This window comes from Ceratotherium simum, chromosome 2 (genome assembly GCF_057802395.1).
Source record: "Ceratotherium simum simum isolate JZ-2026a chromosome 2, ASM5780239v1, whole genome shotgun sequence".
NCBI lineage: Eukaryota > Metazoa > Chordata > Mammalia > Perissodactyla > Rhinocerotidae > Ceratotherium > Ceratotherium simum.
The window spans coordinates 59,483,608-59,504,680 of record NC_141901.1 but is presented as its reverse complement, the minus strand read 5'-3'; the positions used below and the strand labels follow the sequence as shown (position 1 = coordinate 59,504,680).

Below are 21,073 nucleotides of genomic sequence, written 5' to 3'. Positions count from 1 at the left end.
CTCAGATATTCATTGAATACGATCTGGTACCAGGCACTGTTCTAGGCTTTCACATACAGCAAAGAGCAAAACAGTCGAAATCCTTATCTTCACGGAGCCTATATTCTGGAATAACTCCTTATTAATATAAAAGTATGTATATTCAAAAATAAGAATAAGAGATGTCGAAGAAAGTGAAATGTGTTAGAACAAGATATTTTCAAAGCATGACGTGTGATTTCTCTTTAACCAGCCCACCCAAATCTTATTCATCCCTGCTTAGTCTAACCTCGATACGCCTTAGTCTGCTTCAAAGAGAAGTGCTAACATCTTTTCATTGGGTTTTAAATAGTGTTCCAGCCTCCCAATTGTATCCAAACCAATTCATTTTTTTTTTCTTTCTGGATCTGAAAGTCCTGGAAGGCACAGCTTCCATGCATTGCTTGCCAGCCTCTTGATTTTGGTCTAACCAGCTCACCTCTCTCCTGAGACACAACAGCCCTGCTCTTCTTAGGAGAAGCCTTAAAATGCCATTCTCTATACCTACAGTGACTTCATTTCCCTCTTTTCAGGTCATCTGCTATGTGGATTTGTTCTCGTTCCTACACCTTTTTCTTAACCAATTAAGAAAACGTTTCTTTGGATGTTAAGAAAGGACACTGAGTATCTCTTCTTTTTGCCTCATGTTTTAAGTTTAGTTTTAGTAAAAGTTATGTTGCAGGGGCTGGCCCGGTGGCATAGTGGTTAAGTTCATGCACTCTGCTTTGGCAGACCAGGATTTGCGGGTTCAGATCCCGGGCGCAGACCTACACACCACTCATCAAGCCATGCTGTGGAGGTGTCCCGCATACAAAATAGAGGAAGACTGGCACAGATGTTAGCTCAGTGACAGTCTTCCTCAAGCAAAAAGAGGAAGATTGGCAACAGATGTTAGCTCAGGGCCAATCTTCCTCACCAAAAAAAAAAGAAAGTTATGTTACAAATAATTACTTAACGTTACACATGAGCTAGTCTAGCAACCCTGTCTTTACTCAAATGTTTTCTTCAATAAGGGCTTTTGTCTGTTTTTCTCTTCATTAAAGAAAAATGAACAAATAGATCTTCTTTTCAGTAAAGTAAACAGTTGTTTTTCCATGTAAGGAACTATAGGAGTGAAAGATGATTTTTTTTTCAAATTGACAAGTATTTATTAAGCACCAAAGAAGCTAGAAATTATTAATGATGAAAGTGAACTAGAAGACACAAGAGCATATACTATGTGAAGTTACATTATCTAATGAGATGAAAATACATGAGCCTATAAAAAGAAACAGCATTTATGTGGATTTTCCAGTCTGTCTCTTCATCATAGGACTTTGAGCAGTGCCTGGCACCTACAAAGTACTTAATAATAACCATTGAATTGAAAAATCTCTCATGCTCATAACAGCCCTGTGAGATGACCTCTGTTACAGGTGAAGAAATAGAGGCTCAGAAATCTGGATTGGAGAGCTCTGAGTGGTGATGTCAGTATTTGAACCCAGACTTTTGGACAATACCACTGTAAACAATTAAATACTAAATTTTGCAGTTCAAATTTTGAGTGTCTCAGGAATTTATCAACGGGGAAGGACAATATGAGTTGCAATGGTCAACAGTGACTTCGTCGAAAAGATATGCTTATGACTTGTCTATAATTGTAACCTCTTTGTCCTTTCCTAACCTCCTAAGGTATTTTATATTTTAGATCACTTAAGTGGTTGGTCCCCAGTGCTGTAGCAAATACATTTTTGAAAATTAGCAGTCATTTTTACTTGGAGCTCGGCATCCCTAAATGACTCATGTCATCATTTTGCACATTCTCTTGATTCCATAATGTTGTTTTCCTCACCTTGAATTTATTGACACCAATTCATTTTGCCTTGACATTGGCATTAACAGGGAAATGGTTTTGTTTCATCCTGACATTATAAAATCACCTCCCAAGACTTGGTTTGACATTGTCAGGAGGTGGTTATGGTGACAGCAAGGCCACAGCAGACAAGAGTGAATTACAGTGATTCCCAGGAAAAAAAAATCATTAAGAAAAGTTACTGCTGTGTGATTTGAGTAGCTATTTTTCATACTTAAATATCCCTGCTGTTTAAAAATCCTAAGAGGGCTTAGACCATATTTAGAACACTCCTGCCAAGTATATACAGGAAAAATTAAGTCTCTAAGGAGACATTTAGCCATAGCTCGACAAACAGGAAACTCAAATTATATTTTAGCTTTACAAAGTGCTCAAAGGCATTGAAATTCTGTCTCAGGAAAAAAAGAAAAAACACGCTTGTGAATTAATGACACAATTATCTCCTTTCAGCCACAGATACTTGGATTTCTTAATGCCGAATATCAAAGGCCTATAGTATTGCTCTACCTCCCACTGAGAATGTGGAATGTTTTACAGATTTGTCTTCAGCACTAAACGGGACTGTATGGATTGTCTTTCACAATTCCCACATCATTTCTAAGAACACCAAATCTTTTTACTTGCATTTTTCTATGTGCCCATGATGGTCTCTCACCTCCATCCCAGTCCCACGTAGAACAGTTCCATCTGGATTTTCCTTTAGCCTATGTTCCAAATTTAACTACTTAATTTCACCTTCCAATTAAAAAAAAAAATGGTATTAAGTTTCTTCAGGGCCATATTTTTCCACCTTCATATTACCTGCAATGCCAAGATTATAATACGAGGTAGTACATTTTGCCTAATGAAAAATGAAGGGAATGCTTCTGATCTCCTTGCTTGCCTGGCCACCCTTGCTTCTTCCCCTTCTGCGGGCATATATTGTATCACTGAAGGAAGAAACCCAAAACAAGTCACCATTCTCTTCCTGCTCATGTTCTCCATTATGAAATCACGCATGGAAGTCCTGACAAGTCAGGATATACAAGCTGAGCTGGATGTCGAAGCTGCCCAGCCACTTCTCCATGTGTCCCTAGATAGCTTCCTCTCCCATTCCCTGCCAAATATTTCACCACTCCCTTCAAGATCCCGCCTTACCTCTGCCTCCTCATGCTCAGCAGATAGCCTCACCTCCTACCCTGCAGACACTAAAATAAGGCCATCCTTCCACTTCCCGCTCTCCAACCTATGAGCTTTATATCCATCTGCATTGATATCTATCTATTAATAATAGATCTATATCTACCATTCAGAAAGAGGCAGAGAACAAAAGACAAATTTTATCTACTTATTTAATAAATGTTTATTGGGCATCTATTTGGTGCCAGGGACAGGGCTATATACTCACAATGAACAGGTCATAGATGTGGTGCAAACATGTACACGTGTAGCAGGTTATGAGTCTCCTACCAACTCAAGTAGCGTGAAATATGTTTTCTTTAAGTTAAATCTGACTGTGAGCTCCTATACTGGAAAGGTGGTGGGAAATTCAGTCACAGTCATCACTGTGGCTTGATCTTCAAATGTAGAAATGACCACTCATTTTGCATCAGTCTGCACTAGTTAACAATGAGATGGCCTTCGGGCTGCATGTCCCTTTAGCTCAGGACTGGTTGCTGAGTTGCAGCCTCACCTGAGGCTGTGCTGTCTTTGGCAAGACGAGCTATCCCAGTGTCTAGGGCCTTCTTGTGATTATGGAATTGTGTGGGAACTCTTATGCCTTTTCTGAGATAATTTTTGTACACATTTAAGATAATTGGTAGTATGACTAGAAATATATATTAATAACACAAATACTGAAATATGGCAAAATTTGGTCACATGTTTATTTCTTAGATGAATTACCTTTATCATTTTAGTAAAAGATACTTTTATTTTCTCAAGTAACAACAGTTCCTTTTGTTAACCTTTTTAATATCTTCAAAGGACTATATATTTATTCTAAGCAATTTGGAAAGAGTGAAAAGCATAAAGATGAAAATTAGAATTACTAAAATCACCCACACTCCTACCAGTCAGAGATAAACACTAGTCACATTTTGGTACAATTTGTTCCATTACTTTTTCCAAGGTTTATATTACATAAGGTATATGTGGAGGTGTATGTCGGTACTTATGGGCATCATAGTGGATAAACATCTGTACTACTTTTCCCCCTGATATAAGGTCATGTATTTTGAAATGATGGCTTATACCCTGTTGTGTGTGATTGTGCTTCCCAGTGAACACCATCTCTTACCTTGGGCAAAAGAGTAGAGGTTGCGCCTTGTTATTAAACTAGATAAGTGCATTTTCTGATACCAGATGAGAAACTGTGATTTCTCAGCACTGTTTTTTTGAGCACCTTGCCTGTGTCTGTGTCTGAAGGTGTTGACCTAAATAGAATTTCAATACATCATTAATGATCGCTTTGGGAAAGGTGCCCAGCCTTCAGCTCATGGGATTCTCAGTGAATTAATTCTTTTTCAAGATCAGCAAAGGCTTTTTTCAGGTTGCAACAGCTGAAAACTTTGGGAGTGTCTGGACAGTGCCTCTTGTTCCTGCCCTGGAGTCACCTGTGATCTCTTTCACACCAGCTGGGTTACCGCTTACTACCAACATAGGCTCCTTCAAATGAACGTGGTTCTTTTATGATGTTTTGAGTAGTGTTTCCTTTGATTGGACAAGAGCAAGTGTCACTCCCATAATCGGTGTTTTGATATTAGATGAATAACAATAGAATGGCTGCTCTCTAATATCAGAACCTGCTGCACTTGATTACCCAGACATGCCTGACCACCCAGCTGACAGCTTCCACATTGTTCCTTACAGCCCCTTCAGCTCTGCTCCTTGACCTCATGACACTGACACAAAGTAGGCTGCATGCTGTCACACAGGGATCATGCCACCAGCACCACTGTCCCCAGATGGATATAGACATAGACAGGAGTTGAGAGCAGGAAAGCAAGGATATTTCTACTTGATGGCTCCCAGGTTTCAGCCTATAGACTGTTTGCATCTCTACCTGCCCCCTGCCTCACCACTGCAGAGGGTAAATGTGGGCTATGGGCCAGTGTCCTCCCTGCTACTCTGAAAATACACCTTATGTACTCTGACTGGTGAAAGAGAATGCACGTTGAATGACAGTATAGAAGTTACCGTTGAGAAAACGGGCACTGCCAGTCCAAGCTGACCTTGCAAGGCTTTGTGGAGTACACAGCAGTTGAATTCAAATATTCAAGAACTGCATGTTTGACCCCACACTGTCTCAAGATTCATACCCAGAGGACATATACAGATGCTGTCTCTGAGAGAGGACATTTGTTTCCTTTGTCACTTCAAATACCTTGAATTGGGTAGGTACTGATGAATGCATCATCATGGCCGAGGTAGGAATAAACCCCTCACTCTTCCACCCCGGCCTTCTAGCATCAGGGGGGAAGGGGAAGGTATTGAACATTAACAAAATATACTTGGGTTGTGTTTCATATTTTTTAAAGCATTTCCACGTAATTCATCTTGACACTCCCAATCACTGTGAGGTGGCTGAGTAGGACAAGTGTTATTATCCTTGCTTTGGCAGTGAGGAAGGAGAGGCATAAGGAGGTTAAACAATTTCCCCAAGTTCACTCAGCCCATTAACCACAGAGACCAGACTTGACTCCCAAGTTCTTCAACTAATTCTCTTTGTACTACCTCATGCTTTTAGTACAAGTGAGGAGAAAAAGTATCCCTGTTTCATGGGACACCAGAGAAGACTGGTAGGCAAAACTGATCAAGCAAAAACAGCCCCTGAGTCATCACCAGTGCTCGTAATATTGGAGAAGTCCAATGGTCGTCATGTGTTTGATCAAAAAGAGGACAATTTCTCACCTTTTGCCTTTTAAGATGATAGGCTTTCCACGAAAAATATTCATGCATAAAGCTCAAGAGAACTTTAAAAATACCTACTTCAAACTCTGTCTCTAATTTTATAGCTGTCACTAGAATCTGAGCTCCACAGAAGCAGTTGCATTGTCCATTTGGCTCACACTCTGTGCCCATCATCTAGAACAGTGCCTGGTTGGATGATGGATGGATGAATGGATGGATGTCGCTAAATGGTTTCATGATACATCGGAGGCCTTACAGCAAAGTGATGGCTAGTCAGAACTAGAACTCAGGTTTCATGACTCTTAATGTTTTTTCCACTGCACCATATCACCAATCATGACCAGACATAAGTGAGAAAAGACGGGAAAAATGCAGTTAGTGTACCTAGAATTCCCAAAAAAGGCCATTAGACAACAGTCTATAAAGTTTCTTCCAGACCCCAGGGGCTAACCTGTAGGCTCAGCTCTACGTCTCACATCTCACAACCTAGTAAAACGCCACCAAGGCTGAATACATGGGTTATAATCACAGCTCTTCATCTCCCTGCCACAAACTCTCAAATGCCTAAATCAGAATGGAATGTTGCACACATGCCTTTGTTATTAGCCTGTTTGGTGGAGGTTATTTACTCTTTGACGTTTCTTTGAAAAGGACGGGAACAGTTTGGAACATCTTTCCCTCAGCAACTCTGGGCTTGTTTCAGGTGGTGAAGGTAGAGGTCACTTTATTAATATAACCATCAAGGAAGGCTGTCATGGTAACACATTGCATTGATTCCTTGAAGTGCAAGAGACAAAGCCAAAAAGAGAAACTTTCAAGTCTATAAATACAGACCCAGTATTGCTCAAGCATAGCAGGTCACTGACAGGGTGAACCTCAATGTATAGCTTTGAACAAGACCCAAACAGAGAAAAGAAAACTTCCCTTTGGTAATGTAATAGATCATCATGATCATAATGGGAATAAGTGACCCTTCAGGTCTCAAAAGAAAAGAAGAATAGAACAAGTAGCAACACTAGGTCCTGGCTGGTGCCCTCTTTGAGCATATAGGATCCCTCTATAGGTCTGCTTTTCCATACCTTCCAGAGAGGACTAATAGAAGGAAAAGGAATCAAAGTCTCATAATTCACATTTTGACAATAGATTGCAGTTTTGAACAGAAAATGTATACAACAATCAAGAAACCTACAAAAAACAGGTTAAAGAATTAAATAATTTAGCTACATCCCTGTTACTCTCATTATCCAAGCCAGAGGAAAAATAAAAAGAAGTGAAAGAGGGTGGAAGAAATTCTTTCACTGTGAAAATTCTGAGTGTTTTTATAAACTGGTAGCAATTGTGGGAGCTTATTTATCTACTATTGTGGCTTGCTCACTGAAGCTGTGATCGGAGCTGTTATAACACCTTGCTGACTTCAGCCTTTTCACCAGGATTCCACACTTCATCTTTTAGCCACATAACTGTTTGGGTCTAACTTTAATATACAATTTTATCTATCAAGAGCCACAGATTATCTTGGTCACTCCATTTGAAAGCATTCCTAATATTGACACATCAGGGGGTTACAGGTTATATAGTGTGCTATTGGACACACTATAAATGAATTATTTTTATCAATAGCAAAATGATCTTTTAGAATATAGCCAAGCTATTATCAAAGTAGTTATTATCAAAGCTATTATCAAAGTATTAGCTTTTCCTGTATCTAAGGATCATATTTTATCATAATAAAAAGAATTATGTCTAGCAAATAACAATTTGCATCCAATACTGAATCAAGTGTTGTACAAGGGATTTTTAAAAATCCCTCCCTGTTTACTGAGCTAGCACACTCTTAGATTGTCAATAGCAATGAAGAAAGAATCGGGATATGCTTAACGTAAATAGTTCTCAAAATAAAGTCAGAGTTTTCAGTTTGAGGCAAATCCACACAGAAGGGCACCAGGTAAAGAGAGTGATAACTTCAATGTACATGTTGAGTAGAAATCCCCAGTTGGATTTTTAATCTGCAGTGACATGCAAGATGACATGTAGATAATGCCAGGATTGTAAATGGGTGTTTATCCTCATGCCAGTTCTGTCAATTGGTGGCGAATGCCTGAAACCTTATGCTGAGAGGAATTCTGAAGTTCTGTGCGAGAGAGTGCCATGATTAAATAACTATGTCTTCTACATAGAGGAAGAGGAAATGAGAGCATATACAACATATTTGCCATTCCCAACCTAGACTTTTGATATTTTTGGTTATATTTTATGTATTTTGGTTGCATTTTATGAGCTGATTTGCATTTAGAGCTATGCCAGAATGTGGTAGAACTCTATAAGATGTGATATTTAATGCTATCAATAAAGACCTCTGCCTAGTCACAGTAGAGTATGAATGCAGAGCAGCTGGCCAATATGACTGCAAATCTATTGAGAATCTACAGAAGAGTTGTTTATATTGTCTTGAGGAGTATAGAATGTGCACTGTGCCACACCATTTACAGCATTTCTCCTGACTGTTCTTTTCTTTGTGAAGAGCAGGAATCTGTAAATTGGGAGACCTGGATTCTAGTTCTAGTTCTACCCTAAATTGCTTTCAGTTTACTCATCTAGAGCTTATCTAGATAGTTTCTCAAGTTTCCAAAGCTCTGATTTTACTGTTTCTATCAGAGCAAGGTAGAACAAATTACATGACAAGGGTGATTTTGATTCCTCTCTTATCCTTTAATTGTGAGCAGTACTGAAGAGTCTGCTTTAGATCCCAATCTTCTGTATTTACTCCCCCAAAAAGATAATCCACTTTTATATTTCAACTTCAGGTACTTACAGTCACCTCCAACTCCCATGGCTCTGCACCAGAAAACTCACTGTTTCTCTCTGATCTAGAATCGCCAAGGCGTCTTCATTCTCCTTTCACCAATATACATAAGGACAACTGCTCATCTTCATTTCTATGGCTGACACCCTGATCCAGGCCTTCATCATTTTACCACCAACACTAATTGAAGAGTAATTGTTTGTTGTGGGGGGCTGTCCTGTGCACTGCGGGATATTTAGCATCTCTGGCGTCTACCCACTAGAAGCCATTAGCATGCCCTTCCCTGAGGTGTGACAATCAAACATGTCTCCAAACATTGTCAAATGTCCCCTGGGAGATAAAACCACTACTTTTGACTGACAACCAAAGACCTCTATTAAATGTTAATTCCTCAAATTTCTCCAATCCTTTTTCTAATTATTCCAAAATCCCTTCCGTCAGATTCAATCAGGAAGATGCAATACTTATTTTGCTTATTTCCTTTATCCAACTCAAAGTCCCCTTCCTCTCATAGTCTTCCAGTCTGTCTATTTATTCCTAGATACAGTCAAATACAGCAGAAAGACTTCTATGATTACTTTTATACCTGAATATTATCACTGCATTTTGTTGACATTTTTTCTTCTCAGCATCATTCATGGTCTTTCTTGCTCTTCCTATGGCTTAAATGCTGATGTTCTTCAGTGTTCTGTCTGCAGTCTTCATTTCTGCTTAATCTATATTCTACCAGAATAAGGTCTTCTATGCCTTTCACTTCACACTTTGTAATGACCACCATCACCTCTTCTCCAAATCTATATCTCCAGGATGTCCGATCTCCTGAACCCTTAACTATTGTCTCCAACTAATAACAAGACCTGCAGAAGAGCCTATAGACCTCTCAAAGTCAACAGGTCCAAAAAAAAAGTTCACTTTCTTCCCTGACCAAACTCTTCCCCCAATCTTCTTTTCTTAATAAATTACATTATGATGCATCCAAATATGAAAAACAGGAAACTCAGAATCTCTCTTGCGCGTTTCAAGCAACCAGTCTCCAAATGTGTCGCTGCTTCTCTCTCCCCACTGCTCTAACTCATACCAAGCCCATTCTGTTGAAGTATCTGGTCTCCTTACCTCCAATCTGTCCTTTCTCTGGTCTAGTCTCACCTTTTTCTTTCTCCCCTTTAAAACATCACCTTGCTCATATGTCTTTGACAGCTTCCTATTGCCTGTTATCTAGACTCTGTAGTGTGTTACGTAAAACCTTCACAACCAGGCCACAACCTACCTTTCTAGTCTCCATTTTTCCCTATGCACATCCAACATTCTAGCTACACCAGTCCGCTCATCATTCACTAACATGTTCCATGCGTTTCTCACTCAGGTCAGGTCTCACTCTAGTCAGAAACCTGAAACCATACTAGTTATTTTACAAAAAGAATTTAAGGAAATGGTTAAACAGGTGTTTTAGAATTTAAAGATGAAAAGAGGACACTGAAGTAACTCAGAGATAGTAACTGTGTAAGCAGGGAGCAGCTATCACTCGGGCTGAGAGATTACAAAAAGAGGATGGGGTTATTAGAAACTAAAAGTTTGGAGGAGAGATCCCACAGACGTGGGACCTGCACCTCTGAGGAGGGGTAACGCCTGGCTGCTGCTAGAGGTTGGAGCAACCTCTAGGGAAGGAATGCTGCCAGGTTGGTGCAGGAACTTCTAAGGATGAGATGAAACTAGTTCTGAATAAAGCTGAGCACTGGGACCACGTGCTGCTATTGGGATGAAAGGTCATTGCTGGGGCAGTACTGTTAAGAAGAGACATCAAACAGGTAAAAGGAAATCTCTTCTTCCTTCCTCCTACCTTCTCTGCTCCCTCTAGTGCTCCTTGTTGGTAGAAGCCAGGAGACAACTCTCAGGGTTCCAGCCTCACCATCAGAAGGGTGGATTTAGAGTTGAGAGACAATTGCTTAATAACCAGCACAATGCACTTTCACGTCTCGCTGCCTTAACCCAGACAGTTTCGCCATCTATAATGCTCTTTCTACCAATATCTGCATGATGCACACAACCAGACTTGAACTCCATAAGAGCAGAGATCATGCTTTATATGTCTTTTATTTCTTCCTGGTCTTTAATACAAAGTTTCATATGCTGAAGAAGAGCTCAATGATATTTGTTAACCACCTACTTTATTCATTAAGCACCACAAATTTGATTCAAAATGACATGAAGATAAATTTATGAATAGCAGGTAAGATCTGTAGTTAGGTTTAGATGAGCTTCTAGCACAATTCCAACAGAGAGTCCTGTGCATATGGTAAAGTTCTGTATTTATTGAACAGCACAATCAAGAGACCAAATGTAATATGTCTTATAATGAATTCTAAAGTGATGAAATACATTCTAGGTTTCATTGTTTTCTGTTTATCTCTTACAGAAAATATATTCCCCCAATCCATGAGATTATTAATCCTGGGGTCACATCTGTTCCTTGTATATTCATTAAGTATCTCCCAATCATCAACATCAAACTAGTAGATTATATAAATGTAGGAAGGATATTGAATTGTAACTTAATCACCAGCTTCTTGAAAAAAAAGAAACTTCCATTGAGCAACTGATTTACATTCAGGTCCAAGAAGAAAAATAGCTTTTTTTTTTTAAGGGGAGTGATATTTAATTAACTATTGATTTCTTCTCAATTATTCAAGGCAAGCAATTATCGATATTGATGGAACAGATATTTCCCTACCTCTAGTGTCCAAGTGAAAGGAAATATCCCATTCAGCAATCTGCTCCCTGGAACAAGAGATGCTGAGAATCTTTAAGTGGAAACAGTTATTTGGATCTGTTTATTCCATGTTGCCCCAATTAAACAGATATTTGCTGAAATGTAAGCAAAACAAAACCCTGAAAACGGATGTATGCTTTCCATATTAACAACAACCAAAATAAAGAGGGCTTTTGTCAGTTTTGATCATGAGTTTAACTACTTTACACTTGTAGACTTTGCCTCACAGTTACAGATCTTGACATTTTTAACATGACTCATAAAATACTATAATTTGGGTCTAATATTCATGATTTCTAAGCCACCCAATGAGAAGTAGCTTATACAATCATTAGAACATCTAGAACACTACCTTGTATATCAATATTTTGAGCCTGAAGGATTTAGTAGGCCTTAAAAATCACTTCTGACATTTACAGATAGCAAGTATGGGTACATTTGAAAATTATACATACATTCTGCAACTGTGTTAGAGGTCGTCAAGGAATTGTTGTGGAAGGTGGTAAAACAGGGCCTTGTTTAGGGCACTTTGTTATTAACTCTGTGAGCATCCACCACCATCTTTTCTCAGCTCATTTGCACACAAAGCATTAGCATGTTTGTGCGTAAGAAGCTTCTTTTGAAGGTGACATGACTACTGAACATGATTAATGGACAAGGCAACATTCTCTATTGAATTACTTGGGAGATGGGGGTTATTTTTTTTAAATACTTTGCACTTGATAGTAATATTAAGTGTGTGTGTGTGTGTGTGTGTGTGTGTGTGTGTGTGTTTAATTCATGTGATACCCCTGGGGAAATCTGACCATGACATTTTAAAAAAATGAAAAATGTTATAATTTATAAAAAGCTACTTTTTCTGCTCTGCCCCCATCCCCATTCCAGAGTGGCTCTATATATTAAATGCTTAAGCAGCATATGTTGCTGAGAAGTTTTCTTGGCTCTTTTACTCTTTGTTGTTGTTTTAATTTCCCTGGGTTCTATTTAACATTCTGCTAAATCAGTGAAACCTTGATTATCTAAAAGAAGAGGAGACGTGGAATTAATGAGAATAACCAGAATTTTGAAGAAATAAGAAATTATTAGAGACGAAAGTTACATGACAGGAACTGTGAATGAATTTTAGTATCTGGAATTGCTTGCTTGATTTATTCAAACTGATTCCATTAACTGATGGACATAGTGAAATTTTGGTAATCAGGGTTTCACCACTGCATTTATTATTATCCCCAGAAATCAAGGTAACCTTGGACTCTACTTCCCATATTTACAAGGCAATAAATATCCTAATAGGCTGTCAGGGGCAAAGGTGACTGCTCTTCCTCACTCTCTTCCCATGAAACAGCTTTCTCTCTTCCCATCTGGCTGCTGCCTGCCTGGATCATGCTGCCTGCCCCCATCCCATCCTCTCCCTCCTCATGCTTCCCTGTTAGCCCCTGACTTCCTGCATGCAGTGCCTAAACTCCCCTGCAGGGAGAATGGCCCATCCCTTAGAGGTTCTTGGTCTTTTTAGCAATACTGCTTTGCATCTTAATTACCATTCATCTAGCTTCAAAGCTCTGCATTCTTCTATCAGGCTCTTGTCCTTCAAAAACCCTGGAGGTCACAACAGGTCCCAGTTCCATGAAGAGAAGACACTGCCATACCAGGAGTGTTACATTACTTTGTATTCTGTAGCCTGAAATGGACAACGATAATATCCAAGATTGCAGCAAAAATCTGTATGAAAAGGACTAATATGATAAAAACAAAGGCAGCAAACTACATTTGTTTGGAAATCGGAGTCACATGCTTAGGTTGTGGAGGGGAGGGGGGAGTGCAAGATCGATAGAGTTGTTTTTAAAGCTGAAAACATGATGTACCAGATGAACTTAAATTGATTCTGCTTCTCCTCCCCGCGCCCCCCCCACCCTCCCCCTCGTTCTGCAGCGAATGTCTGCGACAACGAGCTCCTGCACTGCCAGAACGGAGGGACGTGCCACAACAACGTGCGCTGCCTGTGCCCGGCCGCATACACGGGCATCCTGTGCGAGAAGCTGCGGTGCGAGGAGGCGGGCAGCTGCGGCTCCGACTCGGGCCAGGGGGCGCCCCCGCACGGCTCCCCGGCGCTGCTGCTGCTGACCGCTCTGCTGGGGACAGCCAGCCCCCTGGTGTTGTAGGTGTCGCGTCCAGCCACCAGACGGGCCTGCGCCGGGGGGAAGTCAACACAACCCAAGCATTTGCTACTAACATAGGAAACACACACTCAGACACCCCCACTCAAACACAGTACAATCTAAGAAGGCCTAACTGAACTAAGCCATATTTATCAGCCGTGGACAGCACATCCGAGTCAAGACTGTTAATTTCTGACTGCAGAGGAGTTGGCAGCTGTTGCTATCACCGCAGATCACATTGCCAGCTGCGGAGTTTATTGCCGATTGGAAAGGCTGTGACAGCCCCCAAACAGGAAAGGCAACAAACGAACCAACCAACCAACCTAAAAACATTTGCTACTCTCACGTGGTGCGCCCCAGCACCACTCGGCCCAGTGTGTGGACCAACCAAACAGAAGCATTCTTTGCTGGCAGTGCATTGTGGGTATAAGGAAATCTGTTACGAGCTGCCATATTGGCCTGCTTCGGTCCCTGAATCCCTTCCAACCTGTGCTTTAGTGAACGTTGCTCTGTAACCCTTGTTGGTTGAAAGAGTTCTTTGTCTGATGTTAGTAATGCACATGTGTAACAGCCCCTCCAAAAGCTCAAGCCAGTCATACCCCGTATATCTTAGCAGCACTGAGTCACCCAGTGCGAGCACACACCCACTGTCCAAGAGTGGCTGTAGGAAAAGAGAAAGTGTATCTATCCTTTTGTATTCAAATGAAGTTATTTTTCTTGAAATACTGTAATATGTAGATTTTTTGTATTCTTGCCAATTTGTGTTACCAGACAATCTGTTAATGTATCTAATTTGATTCAGCAAAGACTGACATTTTATTTTGTCCTCTTTAGTTCTGTTTTGTTTCATTGTGCAGAGGTTTCTCTGTAAGGGCAACGAACGTGCTGGCATCAAAGAATATCAGTTTACATATATAACAAGTGTAATAAGATTCCACCAAAGGACATTCTAAGTGTTTCTTGTTGCTTTAACACTGGAAGATTTAAAGAATAAAAATTCCTGCATAAACGATTTCAGGAATTTGTATTGCAATTTCTTAAGATGAAAGGAGCAGCCACCAAGCCGTTCCGCACTCACTTTACTGATTTCTATGTGGACTGAATACATTCAGCTGACGAATTTAGTACCCAGGAAGATGGATTGATGTTCACTAGCTTGGACAACTTCTGCAAAATATGAGACTATTTCCACTTGGGAAAAATTATAACAGCAAAAAATAATAATAATAATCTAAATGATTGCCAAGATTATGCCAAAGCCTGTTGGCAGAGCGCTAAGAGACTTTTATTTTTAAGTCATGCTATTTTCACAGATTGATGTGATCATGTGACTCTAGGGATGCTGATCTATGTATCTTTCCAAATACAGTGTTTACATGGAGTATCATAAGAGGCAGCGTGGGGAAACCAGGAAAGTCACAGGGAAATTGAGTGATTAGCGATTTGACTTTGAATACATTAAGACTAAGTATTTAGAGGAAATATCAAAATATACAGCAGCAAGTAGACACAACTGCTGTTCCCGAGAATAAAGTTTGTTTTAAGTAACGCCCAAGGTGTAATAAATCCTTGTTTCTGCCTTTTATTAGGCCAATTGCTGTGCAAGACAGCAAGAGGAGGAGGAAGAGGGTGGGGGAGAATCAGTGCAAAGTTTCAAAGTGGCTAAAACAGCGTGTATTCCATTCCCAGCACACTGTTGTCCTACAGGTTACAGATATGTGAGCAGCAGCACCTCCTGGAATCAAAAACAATTATCAGCCCAAGCCGGAGTCTTAAGGACAATCAAGTCCTACATGACTTGGTAGAGCAATAACCTATGACAGCATTAGGTCGGAAGCCTACTTCTAGTCTGAATTCTTCACCCCGCCGCCACTCTTTGCTGAAACGGGGGGGAAATGTCTTCTGATAAATAACCTGGGTAAAAACTAGATGAAGGAACAGCGTGTCTTATTGGTTTTGTTCCCAGAAAAGCCAATTCAAAGAAGGCAATAAAAGGTAAACAGGTAATGTCTGTGCTGCCTGCCACCCCATGTCTAAGTCGATTGAATGTTTGTTATTCAAACCAACCAGTCTCTTTTGATGTAAGAAATAAGAAAAGATGGAAATAAATTAGAGCTCTGGCTTCGTGCCCAGAGTGGCCAAACAGAAATTGGAGATTTACATTAGAAGCATAAGCAGCAAATTATATTTCAGGCTCACCAAAGAATACACACAAAAATGCCGATAACATACAGAGTTTGAGATTCCTTATAATAAGATGGATTTCTAATATTAAAGTTGGAATTTAGGTTGTCTTAGAGTTTATTAGCACAAACCAAAGGCAGACTGTGTTATTTCTAGCAACGATGCACTTTATCATTATCCACTCATGGCTTTGTCACAATGCTCAGGAATCAGACTGCACATTTCAATAAGTGAGATTCCAAAAGCTAATTCCAAAATTTAATGAAGGCCTGATCTAAATCAGTTCGTCTGCATTTTATCTTTATGAAGCTATAAGAATCTAAATTGTTGAGGAATATCTTGCATTCAGTGTATTTAGATATAGTCTTCTGAATTTTCTGAAGTGATGTGATCTGCTTTTAATAAAAATTCACTTTTAGGTATATAACAAATGGAAATGAAATGTTTTTTAATTTGGATTCTCAAATTCTTCTTAAGGGTGTATTCCTTTGAAGAAACCCCAACTCGTGGATTTTAGTCATCTGCTGCTTTCCAGCATTTCTTGCAAAGCTGGTTCCATCTACAATACTCTGTCTTAAGAACAGGATTGGGGTGAAAAGTGGGTACTAAATTATTCATGTACTTAAGGTCCTAATTCTTGCTCAGTCTCTACTTGGATTAAATTAACCCTTAAGGTGGGTTAATATCTTTATGTACATGAGTTAATCTATCAACTTTACCACAATGTAAAATATGATTCTTTCCATCACCATTAATGGGCATAAAACTTCAAAGAAATCTTTGTCCAAAGGTTCAGCTATGTAGACAGTGTTGGTACTTACAGGAAAGTGATTAGACTGCCCTGCAGTGATGTGGGAGTGATTCATTTCTGACCCTGTACACAGCCTGGACAGCGAACTTTAGTCCCAACAAAGAGGGGCCCTTGCTTGGAGAGGCCCATTCTGACCCTCCTCCCACTTTGTTTCAGTAGCCAGGAACCGAGAATTCCCTCAATTCCCTCCCCAGATGTCCTCCATCCGCTTCTAGGGTGAGTGTGCACCTCTTCTGGGGGTCCATACTCCTGAAGGCAGGCGGGCAGCATCGTTAGTGCACATCCCTGGGCACGAGAGGTGGCAAAGAGTGAATATATGTGGGTAGATTAGTGACTCTGGCCTGGGAGTGTAAGCTGAGGAATTCACACACGAGTGAGAAGAGGCTCCTTGCAGTGAAAAACCAGAGCTCAGGGATGGAAAAGTAGGGGCTAAGGGGTGGGAGAGAAGTAGGCTAGGGCAGCCTCAGAGCCAGGGTCCAGTACAGAACTCTGAGCAGTCTAAGGATCCTGAATCTGCACCTGGGTTTCCAATTGTTATAAAAAGCGTTTATGTCAAAGTAGCAGCATGGAACGTATTTTATTTGACGCTATGTTAGCTTGATGTAGAACTTTTAAATATTTAGACATATGGCACGTGGGCTGCCACTGGTACTTTTGACCTGGCCCCTGCCTGGAGGTGAACACTGCATGAGGTGCCCTGAGTCAAATCACCTTTGGCAGAAATCACTCACCCAGGTAACATAAAGAAAGGTATGGGTTGGGAGAAGGCATATGGGCCACAGTTCAACGGTTCCTGTAGTTAATACCCCACCTCCTCTTTTCTCGGACCTGTGGCCTTACGGGAATATAAGAAGTTTTGGGTGGTCTGGAGGCAGCTGCGAGGAAATCCTTAAATCAGATCTTTCGTCCCACTGCCTTCACTCTCCGCCATCAATCATCCAGTATTACTGGAATGTAAAGATCCGTATTCTGAAATGGGATGCTCTGGGCTATATGGGAAATGGGTTGTTGCACTTCACCTGTTGTTAAATACTAAATAAAATACCTGTTTAACAGTTTCTCCGCTCACAGGGTTGCACAGAATATGCGGGAACTTTGAACTGCGTGTTCTATATATTTGTTACATATGGGACTCTTTGTATTTATGATCTGGTGCAATTGAAAGCTTCAGCTTCGGAAATCTGAACTAGAATTCTTTCCCCACCATTTTTATTCCTATCAGTATCCGTTTTATTCTTATCAATAAGGATGGCAATGGTGGCAGCGACTAAACTGCATCTTAGAACAATACGAATAACCAGGTAAAAAATCTAGGAACTTTTTTCTTTTAGAAAATCCAATTGGACAGGCTTAATGATATATAGGAATAAAAAGTATAGATAAGGAGCACCCCCAGAGTTTTGATCCAAATGTCTGGTTGTGAACAATTCTTTCTTTGCCTCAGGACATCAGGACCAGATTCTGAGCAATTTTCATTCTAAGAAATATCGCATGTTCATCCAGCACAAATAGTCCCACAGTTCTGACCATTTCCATGTAGAAGAATTTTTTGCTTTTAAGTATACTTTCACTTTTATTACACTAAAAGCTTTTCCCTGTGGTTACCTAAAACAGATGCCAACAAATTCCCAACATAGACTGCACATAAACATAATATGATGTCAGAAAGAATTAAGAAAGCCAACTATCATATTTTGGATTTTCGCCAACAATCTTGGGAACATAGGGAACTTTTACTCTTCACAACACCTGGTAAGGTGTGACTCACGTATTACCATCTTCATTTTGCATCTGAAGAATCAAATAACTAAGAAACAGACATATCCCTTGTATAAATCATATTATTGCATTTAACTAGAAATGAGAAAAGAACATCTGTGAAAAAAACCTATTAATATTGAAAAAGAATGGAGTTATTTGAGATCTGGTATGGCAGAAAAATTCTGTCCCTAATGGCATTTTTAGAGTAGGTCCCGAAAAAAGTCTACCAAGAAAACTTAAAAGATTTTAGGGGATGTTGTTTAGATTTATTTAGATTTATATAGTGGAGCATTTAACCAATGCTGGAATCCCCCATCTACCCTCTACCTTCTCCCGTCACCCAAGAGCGTTTTGTAATTGATGGATGAATTAAAAGGGAGTAGTAACATTTAAAATTATGCCATGTTTTTATTAACCTGAAATGATAGCTGGTAAAACGGGCATTATTCTGTGAGACCTAATTATGTTAACACTAAAGATTTAGCTAGGCTGGCTGAAGCAAACTGCAGAGAATTGGAAGTAAAAAGTAATACCCATTTTCTTAACCTAGTCTCATTTTTTCAGAGGTGTCACTTTTAACTATTATTTAATTAGTGAACTATGAATTCTACGGGGGCAAAAAAAAACTGACTGGAAGAGAGAAAAAATAATTACTACCCCTCCTACCTCTGTCTGAACAGACTCTGAAATTCCTGCGTGGCAAGAATGTGTCAAGTTACGTTAAAGATGTAACGTACCATGGTGTGTATCCTCCAGCCACGCCACCCTGGTAGGACCACATGGCAGCTTGTTCTTACAGGGGGCAGTCATTCTAATCTAATAAAAGAAGGAAAATGACAGAAAATCACACACCTGAATTCCTGTTAAGAATAGGCAATTCTTTTTGCCCCAGGCAGGCGAGAACATAATGTCATTTTTGTTCGTTTGTATTTGCGCTCTGAAGGAGGGCCGCTCCTGTCGGGGAATGGTTTTCCCTCTGCCAGTGTGAAACAAGGCAAGGAAACATTCTCCAAGGAAATAGCGTTTTGCTGTATACCAGTTATGCCTCCCACGAAGCCCTGAGTAATTGTTTTGGCTTTCATGGTGTGATCAACACCTAAGGGCAGACATTAGTGTCATCACTCTCCGTCTCTTTTTCTCTCCCTTTGGGGAAAAACAGGTGGATCCAAATACAGGATGACGACATTCGCAAGAATCCTTCAGTCAGTTGATCCCTAATTATGAAGACCCCAGCTAAATATTTAGTTTATTAAATTAATAGTGTGACAAGTATTGGAGCAGTTTTACAACCACTTAAACTCGTGTTTACATCCTATGTAATTACAATTCATAATTGGGAAAGCAGTCAAATCTAAGTGCGCTCTGATCAATGGTTCTCATTCTGCCGAATAAATCCAGCCAACACATTATGGTAAGTGACTCTACGCCTAGAGTTCAAACCAGATTTGGGGAGGGCAGTGGAGGGATTCTAGCACTGAAATGCTTTAAATCATGTGTGAGATTTTGTGTGTATATGATTTTTTTTCCCCTGGGCAGAGACCCATTATACTCTCTATTTTATTTTAATTTATAAAAGACCTGAAAGTGTAAAGATGAGTGCCCTAAAAATCTAAGATTAAGATTTACCCTAACTATGGAAGTTCTCTTTAAGTAATAAATTGTTGATGGGATGAGTGAACACACAGGTATTCAAAAGCACATTTTCCAGCAATCAGCTCTTTATTCATTTCATACTGACTTTATCTCCTAAGCTGCTAAGGGCATCTATAGTCCCTTTCTTAGGTATATATTTTAATATGTTCTTGGTGGTTCTGGAAGCCAGGCATGAAGTAAAAATGAAAATGGCCCAGATAGGAGTGTAGTGTGAGTGCCAAATGACCAAAATGTCTTGGCAACTTTGGTATTTTTCTCACGGCAGCATGAGGCCCATTGGAGACTACATCCTCTGGGGCCCTCCCTCAGCCTTCCTTTGGGGTTTGAAGAATATTGGTTCCAGTAAAGGGCCCCAAATAAAGCTCTTGGGAGAATCTCTGTTTCTGAACAATTTAAATATTTGCATTAATATTTTGATAATAAAAGCCTGATACCTCATCATCAGTTCCAATTAAATTATAACTAAATCCTGACAATTGGATATATATCATTTTTCATTCAGTCTGAAAATGTACATATTTCTATGAAATTCTCACTGCAATGCACACAGGCTGTTTGAATGTACAATCACATACCTGTATTATTGACAGTGAGTGAGGGCTACCTCTGATTAAAGGCAGACAGCATTTGGTTGATTTGAGACTCGTCTTTAGAGGATGTTACTACATAAATTTAAGTCCCTCCTCATTAGTCAGATTCTGCTACCTAAAATATCATCACACTCTGAAAAAGTCTGAAATAATGTGGGTTCTGATTCTGTCTCACGGTTATGAGAAGCACAACAGACTCCAATTTCTCTATTGCAGACATTTTGCTAGAAAGGGCTCAGACTGTTTCTTTCCCACACTTGTCCTCACATTTTAAAAAAAATAAAATATGTATGACACTGGAACACGTTTGGATTGAATGGCACAAAGTCATTTTCTTTTTGGCTGGTTTGTTTCATTTTTATGGTTATTCTAGGTTACAAGCATAGATCAGGAGCAAAGGTCTTTCTAATTGTCTTTATGATTCTCTGAGTTGTGGGCACTATTCTGACTATTTGGGGTACTTCTTTACATTTCCACTGCATCCTCTAGACCTGCGCTGTCCAAGTCAGTAGCCTCTAGCCACCTATGGCAACTGAGAACTTGAATGTGGTTAGTCCAAATTGACATGTGAATGTAAGACACTCATT

General features: G+C 39.8%; 1 protein-coding gene across 4 annotated transcripts in view; it reads left to right on the top strand.

Moving 5' to 3' along the window:
• NTNG1 (netrin G1) overlaps window positions 1–14,499 on the top strand; it is a 329,267-nt gene extending 314,768 nt beyond the window's left edge. For all 4 annotated transcript variants that reach the window (XM_004420755.3, XM_014780097.2, XM_014780099.2 and 1 more), the window contains one exon: window positions 13,261–14,499. In XM_004420755.3, coding sequence (XP_004420812.1) covers window positions 13,261–13,490 — 230 coding nt within the window. In that variant the 3' untranslated portion in view covers window positions 13,491–14,499. The remainder of the gene's footprint in view (window positions 1–13,260) is intronic.
• Window positions 14,500–21,073: the final 6,574 nt, after the last annotated feature.